The sequence below is a fragment of the Plecotus auritus genome (assembly GCF_963455305.1).
Source record: "Plecotus auritus genome assembly, chromosome: 9".
In the NCBI taxonomy this organism is placed as follows: Eukaryota; Metazoa; Chordata; class Mammalia; order Chiroptera; family Vespertilionidae; genus Plecotus; species Plecotus auritus.
In genome coordinates this window covers 47196388-47217378 of record NC_137783.1, presented here as the reverse complement: position 1 = coordinate 47217378, position 20991 = coordinate 47196388, and the positions used below count along the sequence as shown (strand labels likewise).

General features: G+C 38.5%; 1 protein-coding gene across 7 annotated transcripts in view; it reads left to right on the top strand.

Moving 5' to 3' along the window:
- The window catches only part of PPP3CB (protein phosphatase 3 catalytic subunit beta), a 54258-nt gene that overhangs the window by 16051 nt on the left and 17216 nt on the right, over nt 1-20991 (top strand). For 4 of the 7 annotated variants that reach the window (XM_080687667.1, XM_080687666.1, XM_080687664.1 and 1 more), the window contains exons 4-9: nt 2618-2729; nt 5162-5307; nt 5565-5704; nt 5808-5885; nt 5991-6085; nt 8851-8976. In XM_080687667.1, coding sequence (XP_080543793.1) covers nt 2618-2729; nt 5162-5307; nt 5565-5704; nt 5808-5885; nt 5991-6085; nt 8851-8976 — 697 coding nt within the window. The remainder of the gene's footprint in view (nt 1-2617; nt 2730-5161; nt 5308-5564; nt 5705-5807; nt 5886-5990; nt 6086-8850; nt 8977-20991) is intronic. The other 3 variants (XM_080687669.1, XM_080687668.1, XM_080687665.1) reach the window with 1 other exon arrangement.

Below are 20991 nucleotides of genomic sequence, written 5' to 3'. Positions count from 1 at the left end.
GTATTTTCTAATATTTATATCTCCTTTTAAAAATTTTTGAAAATTTATAAGATTACATTTTGGGCATATAACATAATTTGACATTTATATACTCTCCTTTTTTGAATGAACATGAGACTATATTATAATATTTTTCTGTAACTAGCTTTTTTTTACACACCCTTATACTGCGATGTATTCCAAGTCAGTAAATACAAATTTAAAGCATCGTTTTGGTTTTTTTTTAAAATTTTAAATCTTTATTGTTTGAAAGTATTACATATGTCCCCTTTTTTCTCCCATTGGCCCCTTCTAGTCTGCCCCATTCCTCCCTCCCACCCCTTCACCACCCTATTGTCTATGTGTCCATGGGTTATGCATATGTAATACAAGTTCTTTTTTTTTTAAATATATTTTATTGATTTTTTACAGAGAGGAAGAGAGAGGGATAGAGAGTTAGAAACATCAGTGAGAGAGAAACATTGATCAGCTGCCTCCTGCACACCACCTACTGGGGATGTGCCCGCAACCAAGGTACATGCCCTTGACCAGAATGGAACCTGGGACTCTTCAGTCTGCAGGCCGACGCTCTATCCACTGAGCCAAACTGGTTAGGGCAATACAAGTTCTTTTGTTGATCTCTTCCCACCCACTCACCCCCACCTTCCCTCAGAGATTTGACAGTCTGTTCAATATAAGCATCATTTTTAATAGCTGCATTGTATCCCATTGAATAAACAAACCACAATAGATTTAATAAACTCCTTATTGTTAGATACTTAAGGTGTTTTGCAGTTTTTTTCCATTACAAATGATGCTTCATTAAGCCAAGTTATTTATGCATTTTTGCATACTTGCCCAATTATTTCTGTAGGACAGATTCCTAAAGGTAAAGTTGTTGGATAAAAGGTCTACCAATAGATACTTGTGTTGAGCATTTTATATGTTTCAAGCATGTTCTAAGGACTTAATACACATTGATTAATTTAATCCTCACAACAATGTTATGAGGTGAGTACTGCTATTTTATCCATTTTAGAGATGAGGAATTGGAGGCTTGGAAAGGTTAAGTAAACTTGCCCAAGGTCACGTTGTTAGTAATCGCTGCAGTCTGGCAATCTGACTCCAAGCCTATGCACTTAACCCACCTCTCCTGGTAAATACTGAAGACTTAACCTGGTGAATTTCCATGCTGGTTACCATTGTATATCCCTTTCTTCAGTTGTTTTTTTTGTCAACCTCCCTGAAGTATGCTAGGATACCTAGTGGCCAAGGGAGCTCAGCACTCTGTCCACTGAAATTCGCTTAGGAACTTTATTATCCTGAGTACTTTCTTCCATTCATAGTTTCATCATCAGCCCCCTCAATCTTCCCTCAAAGCTTCAAGAAACACAGATAATAGCCGAAACTGGTTTGGCTCAGTGGATAGCGCATCGGCCTGCGGACTGAAGGGTCCCAGGTTCGATTCCGGTCAAGGGCAAGTACCTTGGTTGCGGGCACATCCCCAGTGGGGGGTGTGCAGGAGGCAGCTGATCGATGTTCCTCTCTCATCGATGTTTCTAGCTCTCTATCCCTTCCCCTTCCTCTCTGTAAAATATCAATAAAATATATTTAAAAAAAAAAGGAAAAGAAACACAGATAATAGTCATTAACAAAAAGAATGGGGGCTTTAACAAAAACAATAAACATTTTTAGGAAACTTAGTTGGTAACTGAACATGGTACTGTGTAATGCCCTTGTAACTGACTCTTAATACATTTTATTGTTATAAAAGGAAAATAACAAAGAATCAAAGTATGCAAGAAGGACAGGTAGTCCTTTAATAAGTATTTTTTAAATAAGTATTTTTCTGGTTTAATTCTTCTTGTGAATAAAATGAAGGTGTGAAGAGTTACACATTTCAGTAGACCTTAACTTGTTAAAGTTTGTTTTTTCTTTTTATATATGTAATATAAACCAAGATTATTTCCATAGTAAATAGTCCTTCCTTATTTTTTTATCCAAATAAGTAAAATGTGACTCTGTTTCTTACGTTAAATCTATTTAGAGAAAGTATCTATTTGTTTATTACAAAATAAACATAAACATGGCTATTTCCTTCATTAGGTAGCATGGCTTAATGCTTAACATCAGAGGATCAGAATTCTATCTCAATTACATACAAGTTTCATGATTTTTGGACAAGTTACTTTAACTCTGCTTTAGTTTCCTCAGTTGTAAAATAGAGATAATATTACATCATAGGGTTAGAGGAATAAGTGAGCAGGATTAATTTTACAGTGCTTGATACATCGTAAGTACTCAATAAATGTTAGCTGCTATAATTTCTTACATTGTTATTTGTTGATCTACCTAAGAAAGAGACCAACCTGCTAATTGTTTTTACAGAAAACAATTTGTAAATCTAAAGTAGTTAAATAGATTATTTGACTCATTCATTCAACAAATACTTATTGATCTTTTACTGTTTGCTAGGTACTTTTCTAGGAGTTTACATTTTAGTTAGGAACAAAAAAAAAAAGATAATGAGTAATAGAGAATATAAGTGTAATAGGGTTAGAGGAAAGGGAACAATGATCAAACAACTAAGTTAAACAAAAATATAAGATAAATTCATTGGAAACATTTTCTTTTGCAGTGTGTCTTATATTTATGGGTCCTGAAGATACTATACCCAAGCACATTATTTCTCCTGAGAGGCAATCATGAATGCAGACACCTTACTGAATATTTTACCTTTAAGCAGGAATGTGAGTACTGCCATCAGAAATATTTTCACTTCCTCATTCTTTCTGGGTGACATGGATAGTAAGAGTTTGAAGATTTTATAGTGTAATATATAAGAGCAGATTTTGTGTACAAACATGTAAAGAATTGAGGAAGATTATCAAGAACTTTCTAGTGTTTAATGGCATTTTATTCTAACATATGTACTTAAGAACAGTTTTGAGTTTTATATATAGTTACTTATATATAGTAATGTTAACAGGGACCATAAAACTAAAAAGAAATTGTTGTTGCATTGGAGATTTTTGTCCCCCAATATTGAGGCATTCCTATGAAATTTCTTAACAAATTGTTCATCCTGTCATCATTGCACATTTTTTGAAACATGCTATTAATGAATTGGCATTCTTAGCCTGTAATGTGTACCCCATTTCTCTCTTAAATTATTATACCAGTGGTAATCAAATAGTTATAAGCAATCACATGGTATAGAACAATGTTTGGCCATTTTTCACACCTTATAGCTGTATAGTTGTTAAGTTAATAATTTAGCCTTAGAGTTAAGTTCTAAAAATAGGTAATTTCAGAATTATTGAGACTCAAACATGATCCAGTAAAGATCTTATTAGTAGAGACTTACAGTAAAGGAAGAAAAAGTGATAGGTAATTGCAGATGAGGCAAAGTCATATAACTTCAAGGATCAGGCAAATAATCTAAATGAATATAAGATGAGAAAGTGCATGCTTTACCTAAAAGCAATCAAATTAAAATTTGCCCTAAAAGTAACCAAGCAATCAAATTAAAATGTTTATTAAACCACTAGAGACCTGGTTTATTAAACCACTAGAGGCCTGGTGCACCAGTGGGATCTCTCGATCTAGCCTGCGGGACCAGGCTGAAACCAGCTATCCGACATTCCATGAAGGGTCCTGGATTGTGAGAAGGCGCAGGCCGGGCCGAGGGACCCCCACCAGTGCACGATGGGGGCTGGGGAGGAACGCGGGAGGTTGACCAGCTGGGGAGGGACCACAGGAGGGCTCCAGGGCGTGTCCAGCCCGTCTTGCTCAGTCCTGATTGGCTGGACTCCAGCAGCAAGCTAACCTACCAGTTGGAGCGTCTGCCCCCTGGTAGTCAATGCACATCATAGCGACTGGTCGACCGGTTGACTGTTTGTCCCCTGATGGTCAGTGCACATCATAGCGAGCGGTTGAACGGCCTTAGCATGTCATTAGCATATTACGCTTTGATTGGTTGAATAGACGACCGGACACTTAGCATATTAGGCTTTTATTATATAGCATAATGTTGGAAAACAGGTCTAATAGACTATCAGTTTAGGACCTCTAGTGGCTGGATATAGATTTTCTCATTTGGATGTTACAACATTAAAAAGGAAAATAGGAACTAAGCTCCGCCTCTTTAGATAATTAATAGACCACTCACCAAAATTCCACCAAAAACACACTGTCTAGGCATTTAAAGGTATAAAAGAGTAAAAGAATGTGTATGCAGTCTTAAAAGTAAATTGACAAGTTTGATTTGGTAGAGTTTTGTCTTGTGTTATATTGATGTTTGGCTTCACTGCCCATTTGAAGCATTGGTTATGGACTTGAGGAACCCCTCTGTTTCTTCAACATATGAAAAGATATTTCTTTTATTTATTTTTTAATTGGATTGAACTTGAGTTTTGTAGTCTTGCTTATAACAACAAAGTAGTCACTGACACTTAAAATAAAATAAAATATTAAAACTGTTTTAGCTTTAAGTATAGTTCTAATTTTGCTTTACTTGGCCTAAAACAGGGGTCCTCAAACTACGGCCCGTGGGCCACATGCGGCCCGCCGAGGACATTTATCCGGCCCGCCGGGTGCCGCTGCCTGTCTTGCTTAGCAGCCGACTTGTCCCGGGCCCGCAGTGCGCAAAGGAATTTGTTCATAGTTTTTTTTTTTTAAACTATAGTCCGGCCCTCCAACGGTCTGAGGGACAGTGAACTGGCCCCCTGTTTAAAAAGTTTGAGGACCCCTGGCCTAAAAGGTGAAGGGTTGAGCTATTTTTAGAGATTTAACTTATTTTTAATAATATTTTATGACTATCTGCTGCATACCCAAAATAAATTTAGAAGAGCACATATTTTATATAAGACTGATAACATTATCTTCGTTGATTTTTATAGAGCAAGATGCTTGCTTCACTCTTTATTGTGTTTAATTCTGAGATTTGGCAAATGCATAGCGCTGCTCATCATCACAGTCATGATACAGAAAAGTTTTATTATTTCGTAAATTCTTCTTGCTGCCTTTAATAGTCACCCCTTCACGGGTTCTCAACCTCTGGTCACCACTTGGCTATTTTCTGTCTTTAGTTTCCTTGCCTTTGTGTTAATAGTCAAGTATATATGTTTTCAAAATGATCGACTACTAATGTAATTTTCAATTTAATTTTTTCTTTTTCTAGGTAAAATTAAATATTCAGAAAGAGTCTATGAAGCTTGTATGGAAGCTTTTGATAGCCTGCCTCTTGCTGCACTTTTAAACCAACAATTTCTTTGTGTTCATGGTGGACTTTCACCAGAAATCCACACACTGGATGATATTAGGAGAGTAAGTACATAATTTGATTCCAAGGTTGATTCCTATCTTTAGTATTTTGTTGGGTAGCAAATAGATGCTTCAAACTTCTCTTCACTGCTAATGTTAGGTATGGTAAAAATTAGTATACTGATATTTTAAGGAAATACCTTCTAACCATTTAAAACAATGTGGTATGGACAGTATTCAAAGTTGGTATCACTTTCCTATGTCTATTGTATTCTCACTTTTTGACAAGTTATTTTTGTTTTTGTTTCTTTCTTTCACAGTTAGATAGATTCAAAGAGCCACCTGCATTTGGACCAATGTGTGACTTGTTATGGTCCGATCCTTCTGAAGATTTTGGAAATGAAAAATCACAGGAACATTTTAGTCACAATACAGTTCGAGGATGTTCTTATTTTTATAAGTAAGGAAAAATATCCAAGCTTAATCACATGTTAGTTGTTAAAATAGAATATGCTTCACATAGAAACCATTATTTTACTTAATTTACTCTTTTCCCCCCACAGCTATCCAGCAGTATGTGAATTTTTGCAAAACAATAATTTGTTATCGATTATTAGAGCTCATGAAGCTCAAGATGCAGGGTAAGAATTCTGTTTCCCTGACCCAAATTAACACCTTATGTACAAATCAAACTTAGTAACAATGATTGATGCTTTACGATGCATATTAAGCTATTTGTTTTGCAGCTATAGAATGTACAGAAAAAGTCAAACTACAGGGTTCCCTTCATTAATAACAATTTTTTCGGCACCTAATTACTTAGATGTCTACAATAATAAAGGTAAGATGTTGTTGATAAAAAAAATTGTTAAACAACTTAGCATTTTAATTGACTTATTATTTTTTAAATATAATAGAAAGCGGGCATTGTTTGAATCTATAACTACCCACATCTCCTTATAAAAAGGTATAAGATATAAGGGAGGGGTGAGATAAAAAAATAAAAATCCAAAATGTAAAACTTAAGTCATATGTAACCATTGCACAACCTGTTACTTACAAAAGCTGTCTTGTAAAAGAATGCTGAGTTAAGTACATCAAGCAAAACCAAATGTGATTTTTCTCAAACTTCCCTTTCTTAAATCTTTCCCCTTATAATCAAGAGAATGTTTTCTTGTTTACATAAAGCTACTGCTGCTGCTTTGACCATTTCGTGTATTTATATTGTATAGTTGTTTAGTTTATCATGTTTCTTGTTTTATGTTCACTGATCTAGGTTCTCTTTCCCTTTCTTATTTCCTACTTTTACCTCCACAGTCATATCACTGCCCCATGAAGATTTGTAATTGAGCTTTCTTTGATTAATTTGCTCGGACCTCCTTTCAGTGATACATTCTTCCCTTTCCTTTCTTTTTACTGTTTTGTCTTCCTTTTTTCTTAAATCTTTTTTTTTTTTTTTTACCTTCTATTCCATTGGTTTTCATTCCCCCTCCTTCCCTTCAAATTTGATCTGTGCATAATAGTATTTGGGTTTCACTTAACTTTGAACATGGCTATTTGTCAGATGATATCCAAAGATTTTAATCTAAGTGTGTGCCAAGGTCATTGAAGATGAGCTTGGGTATGTTTACGTAGTTCACATTTTCAGAAGAGGCTATTAAGTCAGCTCCTATTCTCTCTTGATGTGTCTGGAATTCAGTGTACTATGCCATAGTTTCAAGGATCAGACTGGAGTGGATGTGCCAGGAAGAAAGAACAGACTATAAAAGTACATTTAGAGAGATAATGAGGTCATTGTTAAATATGGGTCCTGGTGTGAGTTCAGAAGAGGAGTAGAGTGAGAAAGAGTTCTTTGGATGATTGGAGGTGATGGTTAAAAGATTAAAACATTTGCCAGAGGTGGTCAGACTGTAGAATGCTATATAAATACTTTGATACAGAATGTGCTGCAGGAACTTAATACTATGTTAATTACCAAATCAGCCAAACTATTGATGTTAATTGAGTTGCTCATCTTTAGAAGCTGGTATCAATGCAGCCTCTAACAATTATGCCAGTGCTAAAATATTTAAAATTATATTTTGGTTTGTAAATTTTTAAACTTTTGTAAAGATACCTAATGAGGTATGTCTTCATTTTTTAGGAGAAACCAACCTTAAGTTTTGATTACATTCTCAAGAACAGAATCAAATGCTACATTTAACTTTCTACTAGTGCCCTCATTTCTCAACTGTGACTTCCCCTTGTCAGTTTAACGAAGCTAGTGTTCATTGCTCGTTTGACTGCTGCCTTACAGTTGTCCTTTGCCAGTTTGACTCAGGAGGTTAAGGGATCACTTTTCTTAGCACTCAGAAAAGAAACTCAAACCGTTGAATCTGTCTTGTCAAAATCAAATGTCTCTTGGTAGTTCTGAGTCTGTACATAGTGTTAATGATTTGAGTGCTTATGTGGTATTCGTATGTTTGTAATGTTTCATTCTCTATGTAAGACAATTTTCTAGATTCTCCTTTTTTTTAAACTGAAAGCTTGGTATCAGCTTTTAATTTCTGAGGCTAAATTTAAAATACTTTTTATTTCATGGGAATTTCATAAAAGAAACAAACATGTTAGTTGTGATTCTATATTAGCCAGAATCTCAAATCTTGGAATTTAACATCTGCATTTCAGTGTTTTTTATTCAAATGAAAAAAAAGTATCCACATAATTATAAAATCTGCTAAGTATTTTATACTTGTATGTATATTCATGCAAAATACATTATTCTCTGATCTTAAAACAAACTTCGAGGTAGGCAGGTTGGATATACTAGTCCTTTCTATAAATGAGAAATAGATTAATTAAATAATTTACCAAGCATTGTGAAGCTAGTATGTACTGTAGCTTAGATTAGAATCTAGCCCATCTAATATACATCAATTAATTAAAGATATTATTTATATTAACATATTGAAACATTAAAAAGATACCTAAAATTGAGATGAGTATGTTATTTTTGAGTTATTTGGTTATAATATTCCCTCTTCTGGTACTTTAGTGTGTGTTTTTTTCTAAATGAAGTAAAATATTTTTTTGTAGTAGTTTCACTTGATTTTCCGTATTAAATGAAATATATATATTTACATTTATAAATAAAATGTTTCAGATTACATTTTTTTTTTGGTTTTCTGTTTCGTTTTTCTTTATTACCATTCAGCTATCCTTTTTAGGTTGCCTACAACTAAAAAGACCCTCTTAAATTCCTGTAACGTAGGTGAACTTTTAAACCTAGAAAATTGTTCATTGCCATTCTGTGTTTCCTCTATAAATTGAGTTTTCACAATTTTGGATTTAGTAAAAGTGCATATTTATCATTGGATTATAAAGTAAAACAAACATTTAAAAAAGAATAGAAGGTTTAATAATAAAATCTGACTATGCTCTACATAAAAGTGTTAAAAAACAAAAAAAGTGTTATTAAAAATTAGTGCCTACCTCCCTCTACTAGCCCTCATTCTACTCATCCTTGATTCCTCACCCCATTAAAAAGATATTTTTCTGCTTTTATATGTTTTAGACTTTTGGAGCTAAACACAAATTGTTACATTGACATTTATACTTATCTTGCAGCTGCTGTATTAAAGTATGAAAATAATGTGATGAATATTCGACAGTTTAACTGTTCTCCACATCCTTACTGGTTGCCCAATTTTATGGATGTCTTCACATGGTCTTTACCATTTGTTGGAGAAAAAGGTATAATTTTAATTTTAAAAAATTGTTTTATTACTGTTACATTTACTCCAGTTTACTATTGCAGGCACATACTTGCTAAAGAAGCTGAAGTCTAGTTTCACTGTGGGTACAACTCTACTTGTGTCAGTTGGTGTGAATATGAAGGCCTCAGAGATATTTTAGTTAGCTGTTTACAGCCTCCATGGGAGTGTGTCTGGGGGATTGGGAGAAGACTTATAAATAGCCCAATGTTGTCTTCAGCTGTTGGGTTTTCTATCTTTTTTTCTTTAGCTTAAATCTTTTATGAAGGTGTAGAGGGATAGCTTTGCTTTGTAAAAGACACTCTTTTATGTTTTAACAACAATTTTGGAGATGTCACAGCAATTCATGGGAGAATTTAATAGGCCTTGTTTTGGGCAATGTTAGTCATTTTATAGCAGTTCTGTACTCTGAGAAAAATAAAGAAAAATTCAGGTTCTAACTTAATATTCCATATAAAAACATGTATGTATGCAATTTTAGTGGTGCTATTCTAATAATTTAGAAGGATATCTATTGGTTATACTTAATAGGCTTTTAAAGAGAACATAAATGCTATTTAAGAAGTTTTGTTTCTATATTTTGTTCTTGTTCTATAGAATTCTTAAGCTTACTTTATCACATTCTCCTTTTCCAGTTTTGTGTTAATTTTTCCACAAGGCAATGCTTTAGTTTCCATATGTGGAAGAGTATGAGAGTACAGACATGACTGGAAAACATTTTGTTCTATAACCTTCTCTGTTTTTTCTCACCTCTTTCATGTTAGAAAATGTATCTCTCTATTTTAATATGGTACTTCTGGCAATTTTTGGTTCTAAAATTTAGAGTTAATACTTAAACCGTTCATGTCAAATAGGTTTTTTGTTTGTTTGTTTGTTTGTTTGTTTGTTTTTAGATTGCCTTCAGTCTTTGTCAGTTACTTAATAGGTCAGCATTAAATTAATAGAGATAGAGTTACTCACTTTAGCATTTGAGAAGGGGGCCAGTAAAGGGCTTAGGTGCAAGGGATGCATTACACTATAACCTTCTATCTTTGGTATATGAGAAATAGTTCAATCATAGCATCATCAGGCTAAAGTAATTTAAGAATTCATCTTGCTCATTCTCCTATCTCCAAGCTAGACTGCAACTCAACTATTCTAATACTAGAGGCCCCGTGCATGGATTCGTGCACCGGTGGGGTCCCTCAGCCTGGCCTGCAGGGATCGGGCCGAAACCGCTCTCCGACATCCCCGAGGGTCCTGGATTGCGAGAGGGCACAGGCCAGGCCAAGGGACCCCACCAGTGCATGATCGGGGCTGGGGAGGAACCACAGGAGGGCTCTAGGGTATGTACAACCCATCTCACCCAGTCCCAATTGGCCGGACCCCAGCAGCAAGCTAACCTACCAGTTGGAGTGTCTGCCCCCTGATGATCAGTGCACATCATAGCAACTGTTAGAATGGTCGGACACTTAGCATATTAGGCTTTTATTATATAGGATAATATCAGTACAATGTGGGGTAAAGAGAGCAGGAAGGGTAAAGTAAAAGGAATATGGATATTTTATAAATTCTAATTTGATTCTCTAATGCAGGGGTCCTCAAACTTTTTAAACAGGGGTCCAGTTCACTGTCCCTCAGACCGTTGGAGGGCCGGACTACAGTTTAAAAAAAAACTATGAACAAATTTCTATGCACACTGCGGGCCCGGGACAAGTCGGCTGCTAAGCAGGACAGGCAGCGGCACCCGGCGGGCCGGATAAATGTCCTTGGTGGGCCGCATGTGGCCCGCGGGCCGTAGTTTGAGGACCCCTGCTCTAATGCTTCCACAATAAGGAAATATTTACACCTAATTTAAATGTTTTGCTATACATGTTTAAACAAGGAAAGAAATAGTTGAGAATAGTTTTTCTCAAGTAATGTATGTATCAAAAACCAGGACATCAAAAAAAAAAAAAAAAGGGACAAAAAAGACCAGAACACCAGGACATCACAGAATTTTAGAGCTTATGATGAACTTAACAATCATGTAGTCTAACTCCTTTTGAAAGATGAGAAAATTTAATCTATTTTCGGTTGATCTCTCATAAATGAAGATGGAAAACAGATTTCTATCAGTATTTCTACATTTGAAGTCTGCTACTAAGTGAGCTTTTGTTCTTCTTTGCCACTCTAATTTTTTACTTTTAGCGAGAGGAAGGGGGAGAGAGAAAGAGAAGAAAAGAGAGAGAGAAACATTAATTGGTTGCCTCCTGCATGGGCCCTGACTGGGGATTGAACCCACAACCTGGGCATGTGCCCTGACCTGGAATCAAATTTTGGTGTACAGAATGATGCCCCAACCAACTGAGCCACACCATCCAGGACTTTCTTTTGCCACTCTAAATCATCTTATCCTATATAATAAAAGGTGATATGCAAATTAACCCTCACGTCCTCACAAGATGGCTGCCTACGACCAGGCCAGCAGGGGGGTTAGCAAGGGACGAACAAACAACTGAACAGCAGGCTGCGTGGGGCGACCAGGCCGGCGAGAGGGCCGTGAGGGGCAACCAGGCTAGCAGGGGGGGCAGTTGGGGGTGACCAGGCCATCAGGGGGCGGCAGTTGGGGGCAACCAGGCTGGCACGGGGGGACAGTTAGGGGTGACCAGGCCAGCAGAAGGGGGCAGTTGGGGGCGACCAGGCCAGCAGTGGGGGCAGTTAGGAGCAATCAGGTTGGCACGCAGAGGCAGTGAGGGGCAATCAGGCTGGCATGGGGGAGGGTAGTTAGGGGTGACCAGGCAGGCAGGCAGGTGAGCGATTAGGAGCCAGTGGTCCAGGATTGTGAGAGGGATGTCTGACTGCCGGATGTCCATCTGCCAGTTTAGGCCTAATCCCCGGGATTGGGCCTAAACCAGCAGTCGGACATCCCCCGAGGGGTCCTGGATTGGAGAGGGTGCAGGCTGGGCTGAGGGGAACTCCCCTGCCCCCATGCATGAATTTCATGCACCGGGCCTCTAGTCCTACATAATAAAAGGCTAACATGCAAATTGTCCCTGGAGTTTCATCAGTGGGCTATGAAACTGCCTGCAGCCCCTCCCCCCGGCCAGCCAGCCTGGCTTGATAGGCCCCAATTGGGGCGGACCGGCCAGACCCCACCCATGCACAAATTTGTGCACCAGGCCTCTAGTCTATTATGATAAGATCAGGAAGTATTTATCTTGACCATTTTTGTTGTATCTACGAATCTGCTCTAAATTACTCGTGTCTTTCTAAAAATGTGAAGCTCAGGCCCTGGCTAGTGTGGCTCAGTTGGTTGGGCGTTGTCCTGTGCCCCAAAAAATTGCTGGTTCAGGTCCCAGTCAGAACACATGCCTGGATTGTGGTCTCGATCCCTGGTAGGGGGCATGCAAGAAGCAGCTGATGGATGCTTCTCTTCCTCTTCCTTCCACTCTCTCTAAAAATCAATAAAAATATCCTATATAATAAAGATGTAATATGCAAATTGACCATCACTCCAACACACAAGATGGCCACCCCCATGTGGACACAAGATGGCCGGCAGGGGAGAGCAGTTGTGGGAGATCAGGCCTGCAGAGGAGGACAGTTGGGGGTGGAAAGGCTGGCAGGGGAGGGCAGTTAGGGGCGACCAGGCCTGCAGGGGAGGGCAGTTGGGGGGGAACCAGGCCTCCAGGGGAGGGCAGTTGGGGGGACCAGGCCTGCAGGGGAGGGCAGTTGGGGGTGACCAGGCCAGCAGGGGAGGGCAGTTAGGGGAGACCAGGCTGGCAAGGGAGGGCAGTTAGGGGTGACCTGGCCAGCAGGGGAGGGCAGTTAGGGGCAATTGGACCGGCAGGGGAGCAGTTAGGCGTCGATCAGACTGACAGGGGAGTGGTTAGGGGGTGATCAGGCTGGCAGGAAGTAGTGGTTAGGGGCATTCAGGCAGGCAGGCAGGCGAGCAGTTGGGAGCCAGCGGTCCAGGATTATGAGAGGGATATCTGACTGCTCATTTAGGCCTTATCCCGGTGGGCAGTCAGACATCCCTCGAGGGGTCCCAGATTGGAGAGGGTGCAGGCTGGGCTGAGCGACACCCTGCCCCCCATGCACAAATTTCGTGCACTGGGCCTCTAGTTAAAAATAAATAAAAATAAAAATGTGAAGCTTAAAATTTAATATTATATACAATGTTGAGCACATTGTATATAATATTAATAAGAAATAAGAAAAATTTCTCAAACTCATTGCATATTTTTCCATTTTAATGCATGTTAATTGTTTAGATAGCCTAACTACTTCTTGATTCTAGTAAAACTTTTCTTTTGGTATGGAAAGTAGCAAATGATGTTTCATTTGTTCTACTTCATATAAGCCATTGTGACTTTGGTCTAGTTCCTGGGAAGCAACTAACATAAGCCAGAGCCTTCCTGAGAGGCTGGTTTAATCCTAAAGTTTGATTCAAGCCGTGTTTTTAACCTTTGGGGGCTTTTTTTTTCCATTAAAAAATAAAGTTGGAATTTCCAACATGTACAAAGCCCGAGTGACTAATAAGATGAGTTCCCATGAACCAGTTACTCCAACAGTTATCATGGCCAATATTGTGTCATTTATATCCCCATCCACTGCTCCCCATCCCATACTTCAGATATTTTGAATCAAATCTCAGCTGGGTTTTTTTTGTATCTATAAATGTTTTAGAAAATGGAAAAACGTTTATAGTAAGGACTCTTTTTTAGATTAAGGTAACTGCACAAACATTAATTTTTAAATATAAAACCATTTTTTAAAAATTTATTTCAGAGAGGAAGGGAGAGGGAGAGATAGAAACATCAATGATGAGAGAGAATCAAGCTTCCTGCACCCCCCCCTCCCCACTGGTGATCGAGCCCTCAACCTGTGCCCTGACTTGGATTCGAACTGTGTTCTTCTGGTTCATAGGTCGATGCTCAATCACTGAGCCACACTGGCTGAGCTAAAACCCTTTTGAGAATCTGATGAAAGTTAGGGACTTTTGCCCCAGAAAAATTCATGCAGATATGCTTACATTTGTACATACACATAACATTTTCAGGACCCTCGTAGATCTGAAGTCAATTGGTTAGTCCCCTCGGGTTTATTGGCTCCAATTTAAGAAGCTCTATTCTAGAGGATCCACTATGTTGTGGTCTTCCATAGGAGGTCATACTTGTAAGATTTATTCATTTACCAGATGTTTTTTGAAAGTGTATTTTATTCAAGGCACTTAGGATACAAAAATAAAGTAAGATATGGGTCTTTGCAGATTAATAAGGGATTTAAGCTACATAAATAATGGTAAAATATAATACAGTGAGCAGTCTTAGACAAGCATAGTTTTATAGCAATTAAGAGAGAAAGGAGATTATGTCTGTCAGAGGGATTAAGGTATCATTGGTCTGGGACTTGAAGAATGGTGGAATTGTGCTGGTACACATGGGCATGAGAATTCTAGGTAAGAGAACTTCCTGAACCTGAGTCTGAAAGCAAGAAAGCATAAGGTCACTGACAAATGTTGAGGGGTTCAGTTTGATTAGCTAGTAAGATGTATGGAGGACAGTAGAGGAAAATAATTAAAAGCTAAGTCATGACTAGATCATGAGGCTCTTGATCACCATGCAGAGAATTTGGAACTTTAATAAATGGTGGGAAGCAACTGAAACAGAATATGACCATGATAGTTATTTAGAAAAATTATTTTGGTGAAATGGACTGGAAGGAAGACCAAAGGTTGGGAGACCTGTTATGAAGCTACATCAAGAATCAAATGGAGATTTCCTGTCCTATCTCTGAGCTACTAAGGGTTACAAAGGGTCCCGTTCCGCACATTCTCTCTTCCTAGGACAATCCCAGTCCCTTCCTTTCTTTAATAAAGTCAGTCGTGAGGGAAACCAAGATGGCGGCATAGGTAAACACCTAAACTGCTGCCTCGTACAACAATTTCAAAACTACAACTAAAAGACAGAACGGACACCATCCAGAACCACAGGAAAGCTGGCTGAGTGAAAATTCTACAACTAGAAGGAAAGAGAAAAGCTCACAGAGAATTGGAGGTACGGCAAAGGGGCTTTGTGCGCGCAGAGAGGAAGGGCGGCTGAGAGCCTGCCTGACTTTCTCTGGCGAAAGGGGGAAGGAAGCCTCCGACCGCACTGAACCCCAGTTCTGACTGCACTGAACCCCAGTTCCGGGCGAACCCCTGGGGACCCACGCTCTTACGGGGGGAGTCTGGACTCTCGGGCGGAGACTTGAGCTGGGAAAGGCAGAAGTCTGAAGGCGCACGCGGGCCAGTGCGCACAAAGGCTGCGGAGGTTGCCACAGGCTTTCCCTAGTGGAAGGGAGTCAGAGGATCCTGACTGCACTGAGCGCCAGTTCTGACTGCAGTGAACCCCAGTTCCAGGCGAGCCCCTGGGGACCCACGCTCTTGTGGGGGGAGTCTGGACTCTCAGGCGGAGACTCGGGAGCCGGGGAAGGCGGAGGACTGAAAGCGCACATGCGCGCAAGGGCAAGGCTGACAGGAAGCCAAGACTGAGACTCCACCCCATCCAAGCTGAGCACAGAGGCTATTGCAATTTGGCAAGTCTAATCCTATAAGGCTGTCTCCAGCACCGAACTTCTCCCAGCATAGACACAGCTGATCCTTACAGCCAACTGGCCCGGAGGTCAATTCTTCCCAGTGATACCAACAACAATAAAGACTTAATTACAACAAGGCTGTACACACAGTCCACAAAGGGGTGCACCAAGAGTGTCCACCTCAGGTTAACTGGGGAAGCAGACCCACTGGGCCATATTGGAAACCTAGCACAAATATCTACCTTACCAACTCAGGGAATCAGTGAAAATGCGGGGTCAAAGAATCAGATCACAAACGAAAGAAATGGAGGAAAACAAACGACTGGATATAGAATTCAAAACCACGGTTATAAGACTTTTTAAGAATATCCTAGAAAAGGCCAATAAATATAACGAGACCCTCGAAGATATGAAAAAGGACCAACTAGAAATTAAACATACACTGACTGAAATAAAAAATATTATACAGAGACCCAGAAACAGAATAGAGGAACACAAGAATCAAGTCAAAGAATTGAAATACAAAGAAGCAAAAAACACTCAACCGAAAAAGCAAAAAGCAAAAAAAAAAATCCAAAAAGTTGAAGATAATGTAAGAAGACTCTGGGACAACTTCAAGCGTACCAACATCAGAATTATGGGGGTGCCAGAAGAAGAGAGAGAGCAAGATACTGAAAACCTATTTGAAGAAATAATGACCAAAAACTTCCCCCACCTGGTGAAAGAAATAGACTTACAAGTCCAGGAAGCGCACAGAACCCCAAACAAAAGGAATCCAAAGAGGACCACACCAAGACACATCATAATTAAAATGCCAAGAGCAAAAGACAAAGAGAGAATATTAAAAGCAGCAAGAGAAAAACAGTTAATTACCTACAAGGGAGCACCCATACGACTGTCAGCTGACTTCTCAACAGAAACTATGCAGGCCAGACGGGAGTGGCAAGAAATTTTCAATGTGATGAATAGCAAGAACCTACAACCAAGATTACTCTACCCAGCAAAGCTATCATTCAGAATTGAAGGGCAGATAAAGAGCTTCACAGATAAGAAAAAGCTGAAGGAGTTCATCACCACCAAACCAGTATTATATGAAATGCTGAAAGGTATTCTTAAAGAAGAAGAAGAAGAAAAAAGTAAAGAGAAAAATTATGAACAACAAATACATATCTATCAACAAGCGAACCTAAAAATCAAGTGAATTAAAAACCTGAGGAACAGAATAATCTGGTGAATATAATAGAATCAGGGGCATAGAAAGGGAGTGGACTGATAATTCTCAGGGGGAAAGGGGTATGGGGGGTTCATGAAGAGAATGGACAAAAATCATACACCTATGGATGAGGACAGTGGAGGGGAGGTAAGGGCAGAAGGTGGGGTGGGAAATGGGTGGAGGGGAGCTATGGGGGGGGGGGAAAGGAGAAATAATTGTAATAATCTGAATAAAGATTTATTTAAAAAAATAAAAAAATAAATAAAGTCAGTCGTGTTTGCTCAAAATCCTTGCCTGGTGACCAAAAAAAAAAAAAAAAAAAAAAGAATCAAATGGAAAAATAATGAAGCTCTGGTAGGATTAGGAATAGAAAGCAGGGGAGAACTGCAAGAACTGTAGAAGTAGAATCAGTGAGACTTAACACTAATGCATGTTTAAGGGGAGGGAAATGGTTAAAGATAACCTGGATGTTTTGAATCATAATGATATGACACTATCATTAACATCCTCTGATGAAAACCCCTGTTATTCTACCCCTCATTCTGGTTATATAAGCTTCATTGTAATCACTAAGCCTTTGACCATGTCTGTTCTTTTTAGTCAGAGCCCTCCTTCCCTCTCTTCCTTCTTAGTACACCCTCAAACTCCTTTATCTCTTGTTTTTCTATTTCACTTGTCCTATAACTCAGCCCCAGTAAAGTCCAGCCATCCATTATCTCTGTTCTTATAGCCAGGGTATAGAGCACTGCTGAAGATACTTATACAGCCTTATAAATAGGTACCACCCTTTGATTTCTAGCATTAGCTGGGCTCTTAAAAATATATATATACATATATATATATACACATATATATATATATGTATATATATATTTTTCTTTTTCTTTTAATTGATTTCAGAGAGGAAGGAAGAAGGAGAGAGAGATAGAAACATCAATGATGAAAGAGGATCATTGATCGGCTATCACTTGCACACCCCCTACTGGGGATCAAGCCTGCCATGTGGGCATTTGCCCTGACCAGGAATGGAACCAGTGACCTCCTGGTTCATAGGTCAATGCTCAACCACAGAGCCGTTCCAGCTGGGCTAGCTGGGCTCTTAATAGCACTCAAACATCCTTTATGTCACTAGTCAGCTTCCTCTCCCTCTGGTAGCTTTCAAGATAAACTTTAACCTGTCACACAAGGTTTTTGGACTTTCCCTACTTTCTCTTTAGCCTCATTTCTTGCCTTTCTATTTCATATTCTCTATGTTCCAGCCATAACACAGCACAGCACAGCCAATCTCATTCTAAATGTGTTGTGCTTTTTAAGTTTCATGCCTTCACACTTTTTCTGTATGTTTTCATAATAGTTTCATGGAGCTAATTCATATGCTGTACAGTTAACCTGTTCAAATTATACAATTGAATGTTTTCTTACTATATTCACAGAATTGTGCATCTATTAACACAATCAATTTTGAAACGTTTTCATCATTTTTCAAAGAAACCCTTTATCCATTAGCAGTCACTCCTCATTTCCCCCCACCTCTCCTTGCCAGCCCTAAGCAACCACTAATCTATTTTCTGTCTCCATAGATTTGCCTATTCTGAACATTTTATATAAATAGAATCATACAATCAATAAGTGGTCTTTTGTGACTGGCTTCTTTCCATAATATTTTCAAGGTTCACTCCTGTTGTAGCATGAATAAATACTTCATTCATTTTTGTGACCAAATAATATTCTGTTGTATGTCTACCACTTTTTGCTTATCCATTCATTAGCTGATGGACATTTGGTTATTTCCACTTTTTAACTATTATGAATAACTAGAGGCCCGGTGCATGAATTCATGCATGGGTAGGGTCCAGCCGACCTGCCCTGATGGGGACCAATTGGGGCTGGGCCAGCTGGGGGAGGGGCCATGGGAGGTTGGGGGATGCCAATTGGGGACCCCCAACCTTCCATAGCCCCTCCCCCGGCCGGCCCAGCCGCAGTGCACATCATAGCGACTGGTTATTCCGGTTGTTCCAGTTGCTTGGCTTTTATATATATAGATGCTGTGATGAACATTTGTGTACAAGTATTTGTATGGACATATGTTTTCGTTTTTCTTAGGTATAGAACTGGGAGTAAAATTGCTGGGTCACATGGATGTTTAACCTTTGGAGGATTGACCAAACTTTTCCAAAGCAGCTGTACCATTTTACAGTCCCTCCAGCAGTGTATAATAGTTCCAATATTTTCATTTCCTTGCCAACTCTTATTTATTATTTATCGTTTTATTATAGCCATCATATTGGGTATGAAGTTATCTGTCACTGTAGCTTTGATTTGTATTTTCCTAATGAATAATGATGTTGAGTATATTTTCATGTGCTTATTGGCCATTTGAATATTTTCTTTGAAGAAATGTTTATTTGGCCCAGCCAGCATGGCTCAGTGGTTGAGTGTTGACCTATGAATCAGGAGTCATGGTTTGATTCCTTGTCGGGGTATATGCTTGGGTTTCTGGCTTGATCCCCAATGTGGGGCATGCAGGAAACAGCCCATCAATGATTCTCTCTCATCATTGATGTTTCTATCTCTCTCTCTCTCCCTCTCTGAAATCAATAAAAGTATATTTTAAAAAAAGAAATGTTTATTTGAATCCTTTATTCATTTTAATGGATTACTTGTCTTTTTGTTATTTTGTTGTAAGAATTCTTTATATGTTCTAGATGCAAGTCCCTTATCAGATATATTTAGGTCTTTGATCCAATTTGAGTAAATTTTTGTGTATGATGTGAAGTGGTAAGTATGTGCAACTTCATTCTTTGCATGTGGATATTCAGTTCCTCCACACCATTTTTGAAAAGACTATTCTTTCCCTACTGAATTTTTTTAGCACCCCTGTCAAAAATCAATTGATCTTAAATGTGAGGTTGTATGTCTGAACTCTCAGTTGTATTCCATTGATCTATATGACTACTTCATGTTTTTCTAACTTTTGTTTTAGAATGTCTTATTTGCCCTTTTCACCTGGGTAAACTCCTACTTAATGATTCTTTTACCAAAAGCTTTCCTTTCCCTGGCATATCTTTGGCATACCTGTATATACTTACAGCATAGTGCTGTGCTCATCACTCTTCTGTGGCATGCATATATAATAAACACACATATATATTCTTCAGTAGTTAGTAAGCTTTTGGAGAGTAGGGATTGGAATTTTATATATGAATCCCAGAGCTGTCCATTTCTAGGTGCCATCAGAAGATTGAATAGATATTTTTATTTATTAATTGAAATTTATTATACCTTTCTTTTTTTATTTACTCATCTGTCAGTTATTTATTGAATGCCTATCATGGGCCAGGCCACTGTTCTAGGCTCTGGGGATACAGTGGCAAACAAAACAGCACCCTACACTCATGAAGCTTTCATTCTACTAGGGGAAACAGACAATATACAAGTAGTTTAAGATGGCTGCCAATAAAACCAGCAAGGAAATCCATTTTGAAAGAAAGGTCAAGACTGGTGATATAGAATTTGGAATTGTCTTAAAAAAGTTGATACTTGAAACTTTATAGTAGTAGATAGAATCACTAAGAAATTTGAGTATATAAAAAGAACATGACTGCAGAGAGAATCTTCAGAATATCCAAATTTGGGGGAGGGGGATAGTCTAAAGGTAGAAAAACCCTAAGAGTAGAATTCTGGAAACCAAGAGAAAAATATATAGAATGGTAAAGGTAGATTAAGCCTAAGAACAAATCATGGGTTCAGGTTGTTAGATAGTCACTGATAATCTTAAGAATTAAGTTTCAGGCCCTAACTCTTTTGGCTCAGTGGATAGAGAGTTGGCCTGCGGACTGAAAGGTCCCAGGTTCAATTCCAGTCAAGGGCATGTACCTTGGTTGCGGGCACATCCCCAGTAGGAGGTGTGCAGAAAGCAGCTGAATCGGTGTGTCTCTCATCGATGTTTCTAACTCTCTATCCCTCTCCCTTCCTCTCTAAAAAATCAATAAAATATATATTTTTAAAAAAGAATTAAGTTTCAGGAGAGTTGTTGGAGCCAGATTTTAAAAGAGTCCTCCAGGGGGAGGTCAATGGGTAAGAAAAGGAGATATGTGTAATACTTTAAACAATAAAGAATTTAAATTAAAATAAATTTTTAAAAAAAGAGATTGAGTCCTAGGACTTTTTTGCAACAGTGGAACTGTGCTATGATGTTTTTATTACTCCTTAATGCTGTATCCATAAATGAAGAATTTAAAT